At 44.4% G+C, this 15,081-nt stretch overlaps 1 protein-coding gene across 2 annotated transcripts in view; it reads left to right on the forward strand.

Annotated features, from left to right (window-relative positions):
- eIF5B (eukaryotic translation initiation factor 5B) overlaps positions 1-13,002 on the forward strand; it is a 42,960-nt gene extending 29,958 nt beyond the window's left edge. For both annotated transcript variants that reach the window (XM_089566848.1, XM_089566849.1), the window contains exons 13-21: positions 859-926; positions 1,877-2,150; positions 2,767-2,949; positions 3,815-4,108; positions 5,866-5,997; positions 6,081-6,157; positions 6,565-6,868; positions 8,641-8,802; positions 11,507-13,002. In XM_089566848.1, the coding sequence (XP_089422974.1) occupies positions 859-926; positions 1,877-2,150; positions 2,767-2,949; positions 3,815-4,108; positions 5,866-5,997; positions 6,081-6,157; positions 6,565-6,868; positions 8,641-8,802; positions 11,507-11,614 (1,602 nt within the window). In that variant the 3' untranslated portion in view covers positions 11,615-13,002. The remainder of the gene's footprint in view (positions 1-858; positions 927-1,876; positions 2,151-2,766; positions 2,950-3,814; positions 4,109-5,865; positions 5,998-6,080; positions 6,158-6,564; positions 6,869-8,640; positions 8,803-11,506) is intronic.
- The last annotated feature ends 2,079 nt before the right edge of the window (positions 13,003-15,081 follow it).

Raw genomic sequence — 15,081 nt, forward strand, 5'->3', positions numbered from 1 at the left:
GCTATGAGGCAGTTTCGGTTTGCACTCAAATCCAACGCGCATGTGATTTTAAGACTTATTTTCCGCGAAAAAAGGTGCATGTTGGAATTGGGTAAATACGGTAAGTGCGATTAGCTCATGTTTTGGCATTTGTCCAACTTGATAGCATTAGACTTCCGTTCGACGCGAACCCCAGTGTCTCTGGGACGGTAATCCCCATTGGTCGAAAAGGGCTGTGACATCACAACCCTTGTAGCGAATCATTTTTTGGCGCTGACTTTGGTGGTCACATGGTAGTTTGTGGAGTCTGACGTCACACCTCACTACGATCACACAGTACAAGAGTGATGACATCACTACACAATTCCTCATTGGTCAACAGGGTTGTGACGTCATTACACCATCATTACATAGTGCCTCAGAAAAGAAAGAAAAGAAAAGCAATTGCTCTGAAAAGAAACATAATGGTTGAGTCGGTACGCTGACCAGCGCTCCTTGGGTCGTGAGCCAGGTGCGTCACCCCTCAACCACCGAGGAACATTTGTTCGACTTGGTTACATGGAAGCCTTTTGTGTCTTGTAGTGAAAAGAAACGAAATGAAAATAAAAACTGTGTCCGTGAAGCAATATGCAAAGAGGACCCCAAGCCACTGAAGGGGCCTGTTAACGCTACTACGTAGCACCCTTAAGGCGGAGCTTAAATGTCCATATTTATTCGTGCTCCTTCAAAGAAACCAGGGACCGACTGTTGTGAAAAAGGCTGTCTTGATCATATCCTCAGTGCTTAAAAATTGCATAAATGTAGTTAGCTAAATGTTGGCTGCTTAGAGATATGCTATGAAATAGTTCATTTTAAAATTTTTTTCTTCTTGCTTTTCAGTTCACAAACAAGCCCTTGAATATTCCTGGTCTCCTCATTATCGACACGCCTGGTCACGAGTCATTCAGGTGATTGCTGCATGTTGTGGTTGTGTCGTACTGATATTTGTACTTCGATCTGTGAAATGAATCAACAGAGAGCAGTGAATCAGTGGTTAAGATTGTGTACTGAAATCTAATTTACAGGGCCTGTTGTGGGCTTGAAAAGCACCTTGACCAAACTGAAAGCCAGCTCTATTTAAAGTAGTAGCATGCAAATGGCACAATTGGCCAGCTTGCACACCGCAATCTTTGACCAGTCTGGCTGTCTGGCTTCTTGTTATGGCGTTAGGCCAAACTGCACAGGTGACTCAGCTGGAGGAGGGGTTAGAATGGCTGTTCACAAAACTGGACGCTGATTGTGCTGTTGATACCAGCTCAATAGTGTCAGCTATCTGGACCAAAGCAGCTGTCAGCCGTTTGCTCATTGATGCTGTTTGGACAGCTATCAAACTGTAGTAAAAATTCAGGCAGTTTCTTTCACCATTACACTAGTACTGTTTTCCTTACCATGCACCATTTCACTACCTTCGTATGGGCAGCTTGGCAGGCAGACCCACTGAAGGCCATGTGTGTGGCACAGTTTTAATTTCCTTTCAAAATAACCCGGCTAAGAAAATGATGGTGACAGCCAACGTGTTGCAAGAGCTCAGGGAAAGTGTACTTTGCGAGGCGTTCTACAGCATGTTGTTCGATATATTGGATGTGCAGGTGAATAAATTTTTATATAGTCTTGCAGAACTTTTTATACGGAATGGTGAAGGGAATATGCAAGTTTGAAATAAGCTGGTACTGTTATCGACTTAAAACTTCTGCTGTCTTCTGACAGTTTTCAAGTGTGGAAACTTTTTGTATGGTAGTTCTCTGCATGCTGCTTCTGTCTTGTGTTTGGTGTTCTTGGTTCTAGACCGAGTTAAGCACTCGTAAACAGAAAACCTGATGGTGCTTGTGTAACGTTAGAAGTGTGTCTGTCTTTTCAGCAACCTGCGTTCCCGTGGTTCATCACTGTGCGACATGGCCATCCTGGTGGTCGACCTCATGCATGGGCTGGAGCCGCAGACCATCGAGTCACTTAACATGCTACGCTCTCGCAAGACCCCTTTTGTCGTGGCACTCAACAAGGTGGATCGGCTGTACGACTGGAAGGGCAACCGCAACAAGGACATCACAGATGTCCTGAAGGCCCAGTCGCGAAACACCCGCCTCGAGTTCGAGGAGCGTACCCGTGAGGTCATCCTCCAGTTTGCCGAACAGGTGTGTTGAGAGCATATACTGTCATCGGCTGCAATATGTCTGGCCAACATAGGCAAGCTAGTGCTGCCTGTTTGCTTGACACCAAGTAGAGTAATTTCTAATGTTCTCCACTGAGCTCATCTTTTTCAGAGCAGAATGACTGTGATAGCATAAAAGCAGCTCTACTGTGTTGCTATTTAGCAGCTCCTTCTCAAGAGGACATATATACTAAATGAATTAGATATCTGTCCTTATTGACTCACTTTGCTTTCTCTGTTGATGGGAAGAACGAGATGTTACTTGCTGTAACTACGGTATAGCGAGTAGGTATGGCTTCCTACCAGAAAGTTTACTTGTAGGTCTTGGATTCATCCAATTTACCTCATGGCTGTAGAGGTGCAGTAAATGTAAGAACTCATTTCCAAAAAACAATGTAGCATTGATTGAAGAAACCAAGGTGTATGGTCATGTGTTTAAAAAGTCAAGCAAGAGTGGCAAATTGCATAGCTGTTTGCATAGCCCTTTCTGGTTTAGGATCCTTGTGCTTGCACGGAACAGTAACCGCTTTGACCTCTTGTTGTGCATTCACCTTTAAAGTGTCCATCCCTCTCCCTTCCTTTTTCCGTTTTGTTCTCAGGGCCTCAATGCTGCCCTGTTCCACGAGAACAAAGACCAAAAGACCTTTGTCTCATTGGTGCCCACCTCTGCTCTCAGCGGTGATGGCATGGGCAACCTCATCAGTCTCATCGTGGATCTGACACAGACCATGATGGCCAAACGCATTGCCTTCTCCGAGGAACTCCAAGCCACTGTGTTGGAGGTTTGTGCATCATCGTGATACACTCGCCACCTTTGCATTTTTTTTTTCTTCTGAGATTTCACCATCAGTAATGTTCTTAATGCAGAAATAGGCACAGCAGTGTTTTCCTTTCTATCAGACCAAGAATCTGTTAGTTGACTGAACAGCTGTATATTTTATGTTGCGTGGTCACAAAATTTTGGAGATATCATAGCAGTGTGACACATTAATAGCGTTCTGCTCAGCTAGCTTGTTTTCGACGGTTGGTGTAGGAACAGTTGCAAAAATTGGAGAGCAAATAAAGTGGGTTTGTGTCGCAGTGCAGATCTCAGCATTTAAAGTGCAAAAGAATTTTAGCTCCACTGCTTATAAATATCACCAATATATTTCATAGTGATAGAAGAAAGAGCACGAGAAGAAAAAAAATACTATGCGATATAGTTTAGTTGAGGTTCTCACCAAGAAGAGCAGCTGAGTCACTTTTGATTTCTGATACACCTAAAAAAAAAACAACAAATGTGCGAGTCTGTCAGGCCTTTTTTTTTGTGTGTGTGACATCAAATGGGGTATTAGGTAAACTTTGTAGGCATCTTTGGATGCATGAAAATAAGCAAACTGGTGGGCTTATAGTTCTTACATCGCAGAATAAATTGTCAGCGTTCGCTTTTATTTTGCTCAAGAGCGTCATTGAAGCAGAATACTGCTTTGAGAAAAAGATTGTTGTGGGGGAGGTAATTGAGTTACAGTAATATTGTTTGCTGGTGGGGATTTGGAAATACTTTGCTGCAGTGAAAATTTTGTTGTCCTGGCGTTTATTGCAGCAGGGTTTGACTGTATTTTCTGAATACACGGAGCTTACCTAGAATTTTCTGGTGAATGCCTGCAGGTGAAAGCCATCCCTGGCTTGGGCACCACAATCGACGTGATCCTGGTGAACGGCACACTCCGCGAGGGTGACACCATGGTTCTTGCTGGGCACGAGGGTCCGTTCACGACACCCATACGGTCGCTGCTTATGCCACAGCCATTGAAAGAACTGCGGGTGAAGAACCCCTACCAGGAGTACAAGGAGGTGAAAGGCGCTCAGGGAGTGAAGATCGCAGCCAAGGACTTGGACAAGGCCATTGCAGGATTGCAGGTCTTGGTCGCCCACCATCCGGACGAGATTGAAGTGCTGAAGGTATGGCGTTGGTGACAAGTTCTTGTGTGAAGTCTCCGGCAAGTTTCTCTGGTGCCTCCACCACCGTTGTCATGAAGTGATGCATTGTTGGCATGCAGTAGGTGCAAGTGCGTCGGTGATTATTGGTGAGAGTGCGCGATATCTCCTAACCAGGTAGTAGCAAGCTGTGAGCGTGTATCGGCGGCAGAATCGGCTAACTTTTTTACTAAAATGGGAGTGGCATATCTTTTCTTGTCTCCTGTGCCCGTACTGTCTTTTGACTTGAACATAGATCTGAAGTCCAGTGCACCTTGTGTTACTACTCTTGGCTCTGCTGCCGAGGCATTCTGGACTGGACAGTGTTAAAACTAATAGTGGCACTACTAAACTATCTACAAGGTTCTCAGGGGCTTTATAGGTAGCCACCATAGTCTTGCTGATTGGCTGGCTGTCTATGAGCCTAAGTATGTGCAATTGAGGCTGATAAGCGTTAGCTTTGTGACTGTGCCTATTGGATAAATCATGGTTTATCTGTAGTGTATTGTGTGAGAATGAAGGTGTAAATATGCAAAATAGTGGTTATCCTTTTAAGAATTGTATCTTTTCTCCCTCCAAATATTTTTTTTCACTGGCAGTCATATTGCATGGTTCCTTAAAGGTGCACTGAAGAGGAATCTGAACTCGCCTTTTTGCCGCGGGAACTCAATCTACACGTTCCCAGCATTCTTAGTAGAAACTTCGATTTATTGCCCTGTGTGGCCGATTTCCCTAATTAAATCGAATTAACGTCCGGCTCCCGCCTTTTTTTTTTTTAATTCTGCCTCGTACGGTGGGCGGAGTCGACCAACGCGGGGAGTGCCTTTCACCCAGTCCCGTGGCGGCTTGCCGCTCTGCCATCGGCGGAGTAATACGTACTAGTCCGTAGTAGCAAATAGTCCGCGCGTATTTTTATTTCTGCGGGCTTATTTCGTGGTTATATTATCTGCAAATGAAACTATTTATTCACGGAAACCTAAAAAACAAAATGAAGCGAAAGCAAAGCCTCCACGGAGCTGGCTGAAGGGCACTCCACGCGTTGGTCGACTCCGCCCACCGTACGAGGGAGAATTAAAAAAAAAGGCGGGAGCCGGACATTAATTTGATTTAATTAGGGAAATCGGCCACACAGGGCAATAAGTCGCAGTTTCTAAGAATGCTAGGAGCGTGTACATAGAGTTCCCGCGGCAAAAAGAAGAGGTCACTGAATCTCAGGGTTGTTGGGGACATGCATTTGTTAGGGTGGGTGAGAGAGAAGTAATAAAAATTAGTGCCCAGTGGAAACACACAGCAATATTTTTCTTCCTCGTGCATGCAAAAAACAAAAAAAAATGTTTTGGAGGAAAAAAATCACGCACTTGCAAAGGAAGTTAATTGCAGAAAGGCTTTAAATCTAGTGTCTCCTCTTGATGGTTCCGGTTTTCGTGGTTTTTGAGGGAAGGAAATGGCACAGTAGCTGTCTCCCTTCTTGGTGGAGACCTCAACCGTTCTGTGAGGGAAGGGAGGAAGGTGAGAGTGAAAGAAGAAAGAGAGAAAAAGTGCACAGCTGCTAGTTGTCAGGGCTGCAGCAGTGCTTGCAAGGTAATGGTTGCCTCCCATTTGTGATCAATTCGACCCAGCAGCATAAAGTGAATATGTGCCTGGAACAGAAATCCAAGGTGTAACATGCTTCCCCTGCCCATTTCATGTGTCCTTTTGTGCTGTCTTCATTCCTTTCTTTTGTTTTTGTTTGTACTTTGCAGGAAGAAGTTGCTCGTGCCCTGAAGGAGGTGATGAGTGGCTTCAAGCTGTCGGAACGGGGTGTCTACGTCCAGGCATCAACGCTAGGTTCTTTAGAGGCTCTCCTTGAGTTCCTTAGGGTTTCTAAAATTTCAGTGAGTGCTCTCTCATTTTATTGGCTCTTATCCTTGTTTTTTGTTGTTCCTAACAGCATATACTTTTTTTCTTCTCTTTGCAGTATTCTGGCATCAGGATAGGCCCTGTTGTGAAAAAAGATGTCATGAAGGCCTCTATCATGTTGGAACACGATGCCCAGTGAGTTCAAGGCTGTTTCGTTTGCTTTGTTTTCGGGGACATTTCTTGGGGGCCGTGCTTGTTAAAATTTCGTAAGCGTAAGGCATGCAAAGCCACGATTTGGCTTTTTCAATGATAAGAGGCCTTAACACACTTCTTTGTGGTTTGGCATGAGATGTAATTCTGGTCTCTTAAAAGCCGTATGTTTTGATTATTAAACATGGAATTGCTGAGCGTTACCAACACTGCAGCATATTTTTCAGAAAAGCTTTTCGTTAAGCATGAATGGAAGGAAAATTTATTCCTGCTTTAGAATTGGTTTTGCTGCAAAAAGAACTAGTTTGTCCCTTGCTTTGTGTCAGATTTGCTGTCCTATTTTTCTTCTTTGGCCTTTTTACCTGAATGTACGAAATGCTTGCTTTGTGCAGGTATGCTGTGATCTTGGCCTTTGACGTGAAGGTTGAACGCGATGCCCAAGAATTGGCCGACTCGCTAGGAGTGAAGATATTCCAGGCCGACATCATCTACCACTTGTTTGACAAGTTCACTGCCTACCGAGAGGAGCTGCGCCAAAAGAAGCGCGAGGAGTTCAAGTCTATAGCTGTGTTCCCTTGCAAATTGCGCATTCTGCCTCAGTTTGTGTTCAACTCCAGGGACCCTATTGTTGTTGGTGTGTCCGTGGAGGCTGGGATTGTCAAAGAAGGCACCCCATTGTGTGTTCCCTCCAAGGAAGTGAGTCCCAGATTCCCCTTTTTTTATTCTGCCTCGGTTGTCTTGCACATGTGTTTTTACACTTTATCCGAGAGTGCATTCTTGCGATTATGGCGGTTATTCCTGTGGTAACGCTTAGTGGTCTAGACATGGTAGTCGCCTTCTAGCACTGTGACCCCCAGCTTGCAGTGGGTTGAGTCACCACCATGTTGGTTTGGGCCAGAGGGACAAGCAGTCTACTCGAAGGAGCGTTTATTGCTGTCGAGCAGGAGTTACAAGGCAACAATCAGACCGTAGCGACGGAGTGTTCCTCCTACATACGGGGTGGAAAACCACAACATAGTGGGAGCACATGCAAAAGGGGAAAGAAGTGTTCAGCTCATGTCACGTGGCTCTGCGCTCAAGGCCTGCAACAGTTAGTTGTGCACGATGGTCGGGTGATTTGGTGATGGCGGCGGTCTCCTTGGCAGTTGTACCCGATCCATGCACGTGCATGGCTCCCACCAAAAGGCAAGTGCCTGGGGAGGAACGGCTCATTCCAGGCAGTAGAGAGGTCTGTCTGCTTCTAAGGGGGAAAAGAGGGAAGGTTTTCGCAGCATTATGGCTCCCGAATGGCATGTGCATAACATAGCATGGTAATTACATGCAGCCATTACTATGAGACAGGAAGTTAATGTGTATCCGCACAAAATGCACTTGCATAACTGTTTGCAATAGTGTTATGTCGGTGTCAGGTTAAGAAAAGTATGCTAATGGCTTCAACCAAAGTGATGAGACAAAGGATTTGAGCATTTATGTCATTGAGCTGCACTTACAGCTGGAACTACATCAAACCATAGATTCCATTAGATTGGATTTCTTGGGTTCTAGCTACGCAAATAATTTTCTATGCTCCCATAAGACTGTTGTTGGCTTATGTGCACTGTAGAACCCCCTTGTTACGTTCTTCACGGGACTGTGGAAAAAAAACATACCAACCAGGAAATGCAGTAGCTGAATACAGCTCTTGCAAAAAAATTATACAGTGTTGTCGGTCTGTTTTTTTTTTATTTCTTGTAAGTCCAACATGCTTATCTAGTTTGCAAGGCTGCGTGGCTCTCGCGTTAGTTCTGCCTGCTCGGATCATCCTAAGCACCCTGCGATGACTCTCCATCTGCCTGAGCAGCTGTCACTGCAAGAGAGGCAGCAGTGTGCATGTGTCAGGTTTAGTTGTGGCACATTTGTGCTTCTATGTTGTATTCATGGCGACCGCTTTAATCCTGCACAGTTCTTGTGTTTTGGAGCTAGGGCAGAACTGGCTGACAAAAGTGTACCAGCCAGGAATGTAAGAGCAAAGCTCTGTTGTATCTTGTGAGTAAGCAATAGATTTCAGCATGTCATCTGGTAGTAATTACGCAACTGATAATCTCCAGCCTTCGTTCTGCTTGCAAAACTGTAGCAGTATGACTCCACTATGAAGGTGCAGCTTCTGACACACCCAACAGTGGAAGAACTGTTTCATAAACTTTGTACTAAGATATTTGGAACATGATATGGCAAGCGGTCTTGAAGGTTATGACATGGAGACTAGACAGAATGTTGTTTTGGTGTTCCTATCATTTTCAGGGTAGGGCATGAGCTTATCATGTTGGCACGATGGCACCATGTGCCAGGTTAGCATGTTGGCACCATGTGCATGTTGGCACCATGTGCATGTTGGCACATGGTTTAGGAGTAAGCTAGGTAGGAACCTTTACCTTCTGTTTCATGAAGGCTGAGCTAGAGCTGAAGGATGGAAATTGTTGCCATTGCAGTTCCTAGACATTGGTATCGTGACAACCATTGAGGTGAACCACAAGCCAATCGAGACCGCCCGCAAAGGCCAGGAGGTGTGCATCAAGATTGAGCCCCTGGGTGGAGAAGCACCGAAGATGTATGGCCGGCACTTTGACCACACCGACTTCCTTGTTAGCAAGGTAACCCCACAACCTTGGGTGCAGCTTATATACTATAATGTTTTGTGCTGTGAACTGCATGATCAATGCTCAAGTTGCAAGATACAGTATGGTACCTTACGGTAATAAGATACGGTACCTTATGGCAAGAAGATATGGCACCTTATTCTTCTTTACTTCTGTCTTCTGCATTTATTCTGCTTTCAAGGCAGGTATAATGCATTTTCTCTCCTTCATTTATATTAAATTTCTCACAATTTGCTGTAGCAAGTGATTAATAGCATAAGTGTTGCAGCATTTGAGTCTACGATAAAGTTTGAAAGGAATCCCAAGTGGAACAGAATTAGGTTAGAACTGTAGCACAAGTGGATCCCAAGGGGTTCAGACCTTTGTGCTTGTTGAAGATATTTCTTAGGTCTTTCAAATTTGCTCCTCAACATGGCCCCTACATTGCTTTTGCTGAATGAGAAGATGCAGTGGAATCTTGTATGCATTTGCTTATTTTAATTTTAGCATGTCGGTGCTTTCTGTTAAGAGACTTACGAGCTAGTGTAGAGATTGTTTAGAAGTCTAGTGTCATATTGTAGCAGCAGTGGTAGCAGCAGCCACCCTTTCCGTGGCGCGTGCGCTCAATGTGGCCCCAAGGCTGTCGAAAAGTTGGTTTCTCCTGTGCACTTGCGAGTCTGGTGGTGAAACTTGCTGTGTTGAGGAGCAGCGGAAAAAAAAAGTACCGCATTTACTCGTTTAATTTGCGGACCCCTAATTTATTACCCGGGTTTGTAAAATAAAAAAAAACTTCTAATGGGATATTTTACACTCCATGCTGCACCAGACCACCAGCATGCATGCCATTGCGCGCAAGGTAAGCGTGGGAAGATCGTTGTGGCCGCATCGCCGTGTGTGGCTGCGAAAGGTGCGAGTGGCCAAATTGCGTGCCGTTTACCCGGCTCGCTCGCGCTGGTGGTCGCTCTCCCAGAGGAACATTTGTGAGAGCGAACTTCCGTTAGCCTCTGGCACACGCTGGAATTCGAAGCTACCAACCCGCTTGCTGCTAGCCAGCCTTGCTGGATGCGAGGGTGCCACTTTATCGCCTTTTATTTCCATTTGTCGTGACTCTTGGCTTCATGATTGTATTATTGTGCGTTTATTGCTTTGAGTTGCGCCTGTGCCGTCATGCCACCCCGCAGGGATCTAGGCAGGAGGGGGTAGGCTCTTATAGTATTTGGAGCCAGCTTTTCTTTTTTGGCCAGCAAAGGGTGTGAGTTGTGGGGTCGACATGCAGGCGGCAGTGTATAGTGTGCGCTGTGACCTTTGTAGAGCTTTTTAGGGCATATGTTTATGCAAGGCCCTAGTGAAAGATAAAAAACAAAGTATAACTTCCTCTTGCAGTTTGCAAACATAGGTCACAGCATTCACCCATATCACACACGACACACAGAACTCTGGGAAGTTCCCTCATCACGAACAAACTATGGAATGCAAATGTTGTGTAATGTAATTCCAAGACTGTTAAATAATCTTAATAAAGGCCATACAATGCATGAACATATTGGAAACCTTGACGTCTTGTACAGTTGATTTTATTTATGGTATATGATTTCTGATGAATGCAGTTAATGTGTATATGTCTGTGTGAAAGTGGTGTCTATTATGTCGACATTTTTTTTACACGTCAATGGAAAATTGCCACTCTCTGGTTTGTCAAATTTGCATGTTATTACAGTATTTATAGAGTTGTCATGTGTTTTGATAATAATTGTTATCTAATTACTCTAATGGCTTTACAAAATATGTAATTCCCAATGTTTCGCACATGTACTTACTGTGTCTGCCCTTGTCCATATGTAACAGGGGGTGCGAGCTTGTCAAGCTGCCCGTAAGGCAGCTTTTTTCTCTCGCCCCCTCATGTCCTTTCAGTACATGAAATAAATGAAATGAAATAAAATGAAATATTCGCAGAATCTTCACGTAATTTGCGCACCCCCTTTTTGAAGCCTTAATTTAAAGAAAAATGTGTGCAAATTACATGAGTAAATGCGGTAATGCTGTTGTAGTTGTGCCTTTGTTTCAAATATAACAAGAGATGCGTTCTGAAACCATTCTGGAAAAACAAAAAAAAACTTGTGTTGTATTCATGCAAATATGGTATGTTCACTTCGTTTTGGGAGGACAATTGGCAGTATATTGGTGTGGTGGCTTTGTGCTAACTTTGTTTAGAGCATATGTCAGTTCTAAGCACATGCCATCGAGCTTGCACAGTACATAATCAGAATTGAGTTAAATGTGAACTTAGTTGAGTTGGAATGTCTGCATTCCTTCAGGCGCGTGTAGGAAAAAGTAATCCATAATATGCCATCTTATGGTACATGATAAAATTAATAATCATAGCAAGGATAGTGATATCCTAGCTGAGATTAAGAGGAGAAAACTGATGTGGGCTGGGTGTGTAATGCTAAGAACAGATAAGCGATGGTCCTTTAGGGTAACAGAGTGCAATTCAAGGAGAAAGCACTAGTAGGAAGCAAAGTAGTAGGTAGGGGGAGGCAGAATCGGGCGGACAGATTAGATTAGGAAGTTTGCGGGGATAAGGCAGCCACAGCAGGTGCAGGACCGGGCTGATTGGAGATCAGTGGGAGGTGCCTTTGTCTTGCACTGGACGCAGTCAGGATGGTGATGACTGTAATGGACAGCAATCATACTGATCAATACTAATCTCTGTGTGCAGATATCACGTCAATCGATAGATGCCTGCAAGGAACACTTCCGAGATGACCTCATCAAAACAGACTGGCAGCTCATGGTGGAGTTGAAGAAGCTGTTCCAGATTCTATGATCACTATGGGTTGACCAGTGCGCACCCAAGGTATTAGCAGCTGCCATCCTGTTCTCAGCCGGCTGACACGCTCAAGATGACCAGGAAGTGTGAAAAGACTCGAGACAAGCGACCGCCATCCACAGTGCGGGGATTGTGATTTATGAAGTGGCCAAAGGGACCGTTCTTCTTTGTTCAGGCCTCCACGGGCAACTGTGACTATGATTAATACAGGCAGATTCAGAAGGCACCGTTCCTGCATCTCGTGCTGCCGCGAGTGTTGCTCTCTGGTGTGTGCGACAGTGTTAGTTGTTGGCTGCAACTGTGTGTGGAAGATTTGTTGCCAGAGAGAATGGTGAGTGTAGGTCAGGCACGCGTTCAGAACGCAAGGTGCAACACTTTAACAAATTGCTGTTCTTGCAGAGCATTGCACCTTTTTATAACAGCTACACAGCTCATGGTTCACAATGTGCCCGCAGTTATGGAAAATGGGCACTGGCTCCCTGGCATGTATTTATTTTGCGAAACCATGGTAATTTTTTTGGGAAATGGTCTTTAGCTGAACCTGTGGGTCCTCTTTTATTGACGGATAAGATGGATGATAACTTAAGTGTCTTTTTGATGCTGGGAATGATGCGGAAACCTAAGCTGAAGAAGAGTGTATAAAGTACCACCGCATGAAGGATAGTGTTATGTTTTACATCTTCAGAAAGTGAAAGGCAAGATCATGTGACTTGGTTTATGTTTTTTGTTTCTTTTTGTCCACCAAATGGCCAAGCATATAATCGTAGCCATCATGCTTGAAATTTAGTGGAGTTTTGCTATGAATATTTTTTTAAATGGAAAGCTCGCATTTCTGCAATATTTGCTCGTTCTGTGCTGTTCTTGTTTTTATGAAGCCGAGTAGCTGGGTGTGTTTGATCAGCATGAATTTGTGAACAGCCCTTGTACATGGTGCAGGTTGCTGGAGCTAGAGATCCTTTCTAGAAAGTCTCTAAAACAGTGGTGAAATGAAATGGTACTTGACAACCCATTGGTTCCTTATCCATCGTGAAACTTTGTTTAAGGAAACATTTATAAGAACCCCATTGTGTGGTCCTTGTTTGTTTTATAGGTATGGACGTGTTTTACAAGAATGTCTGAAAAATGCGGGTTGTGGCTTTTGGTCCCCGTTGTTTTTAGAGTGCACAGTGATCCCATGACAAATTAATATAAATCTACATGCGAATTTTTGAGATTGTTAATTTGTTTGAGACAGCAACATTCTGTAAGTAAGAGAACAAATTGGTGGCTTATTAAAAGATCTGATCAGTCTTGTGCAAACATTCAAATGAACTGAGAGAAGTCCAAGAGCTTGGAAATCAGGTGATGTGTTTTTGCAGGCATGTGAATAAATTCCTTGCAAGTTTTTTGTTGTGCTTACGCCTGCTCATTGCTGAATGCGCTTCCAGTCCATAGCATTAGAAATGTGGTGTAAAGTATTCAATTAAAAAGCTTTGGAGAGTGCCTTCATATGGTTGATTATGATGGAAGCCACGCACATCAAACTCACAAAAAAACGCTGACGAGTGCAACAGGACTTGCAATTCGACTTAAAAGTGTCAAATTTAATAACATACAAACACTGATATCAGAAAAATGTATTGCTGCGATAGCCATTTACTGCGCACAGATTACCGAACGAAATGGCCGTGAATTTTTTCTGTTCATCATCATTGCTTCAGAGAGAACACATTTTTCAATGTAGCTGATGGGCTGGGAACAGCTGAGGCCACAGCCTTCTACAATGCATGTCGAAGCACATGGGCACAGGCTGTGACAAGTACTCGTTACAGTTTGCATAACTGGTGGCCTGCTATCCCGCGATATTGGCAATGATGTCTACATCCGCAAGCTTTCCTGTGGTCTCAAAGTCATCATCCACGGACGCAAAGTCGCCTGCTGCTGTTCCATCACAGATAGAACCTGGAAATTTGGACTGCTTGAACAAAGCACTAACACCCGTGATAGCTTCATCGAGCTTGCCCGACAAAAGAATTTGCACCAGGAAAGTATAGACTTGAAAGTGAGAAGCAGTTTTTTATAGTTGTGTTTTTGACGTCAATTCATGACCAACTCCACATAGACAAGACGCCTAAAAGGTCAATTTTTACTCTCTTATTGTGCTCAGGATTCGTAGGAGCCTCTCAGTAGGGTGTTGTATAGAACCGGCCATCTCCGCCAGATTGTCCTATGTCCTAAGGGTTGAAGCACCAACGTAGCTTTCGGTGGCAGGAATCAAAGTGCAATGCTACTGAAACTGGCACTGCAGTAGTGGGCAGGGCAGTTGTCTATGAGGTTTGTTTGAGATTGGACCTCTGGGTTACTGAAACCGAAAGCGTATTATGCAAGCTTCGCGGAGACTTTTCTGATCCCGAGTGGTCGAAACTTTGTCAATCCATCCATACTGGTGGCGAGAAAAACTGATAATCGAGCCTTTTTCGTTTTCTCACCGTGGGACTTAGCATGACGCGCCTGTGTCTTGTTCGGAATTATCTGCCAAAATAACACAGTTCCATTCAGCTACTTTTAGTAATGTTGCTTTGACTCTGGTTTAAATTTTATCACGAGGTTGGTACCTTGCTATGAGATGTCACCCCAGGTTTCTTCAGTCCACATGTTCACAGCGGCGACGTGCACGGCATTGCTATGTGATTGCCTTAATTGCAGTGATTGCCTTGCCGAGCTTGCAGATGTTAAAAAAGTTTGCAGCGTGAGCTAAATGGTGACATGGCAACTGCCACAATGGCTCAGTGGTTACGGTGCTTGGCTGCTGACACGAAAGACGCAGGTTCAATCCCAGCGCGGCGGTAGAATTTCGATGGAGGCGAAATTGTTGAGGCCTCTGTACTGTACAATGTCCCAGGTGGTCGAAATTATCTGAAGCGCTCCACAATGGCGTCCGCTGTAGCCTGAATCACTTTTTGAGACATTAAATTCCATAAGCCAAACCAAACGCAAAAACGGGGACGCTAACAGGTACTATACATAAAAGCAAGTCAGCTTTTTTGCTTAATATTGTGGGGGCGGAGAGAGAAATGTTCCATAATTGAATGTTGAGGAACCACTTGTACACAGCTGTCTCAACATCTTCATACACATCTCTGCGCGCACACGTCTCGCCGTGAGCGCCGGGCATCCCCCACTTAAGCCCGAACGTCGGCTGCGTTCTTCAGAACGGTATTCGGCGTGCTTGGAATCTTGTGCATTGTGGCGACTTGTTTCTTTTATGTTAATCTGATAATTTCTCATTTCACAGTAAAGGAGGTTCTACCTTTTTGCGGTTGCGGCGAAAACCTTGCGAAATGGACAGCTTGCAAAATTCTGCAAGAGCTTATCCGCAAGCATATTTTCCAACCAAAGGCTGTCGTTCACAGAAGGCATTTCATCTCGCATTATTTGGCAAAAAAAGGGAGGGGGAAGATGCCCCTAATCTGCTTGATAAGAGA

This window comes from Amblyomma mixtum, chromosome 1 (assembly GCF_055824585.1).
Source record: "Amblyomma mixtum isolate Tamu chromosome 1, ASM5582458v1, whole genome shotgun sequence".
NCBI classification, from domain to species: Eukaryota; Metazoa; Arthropoda; class Arachnida; order Ixodida; family Ixodidae; genus Amblyomma; species Amblyomma mixtum.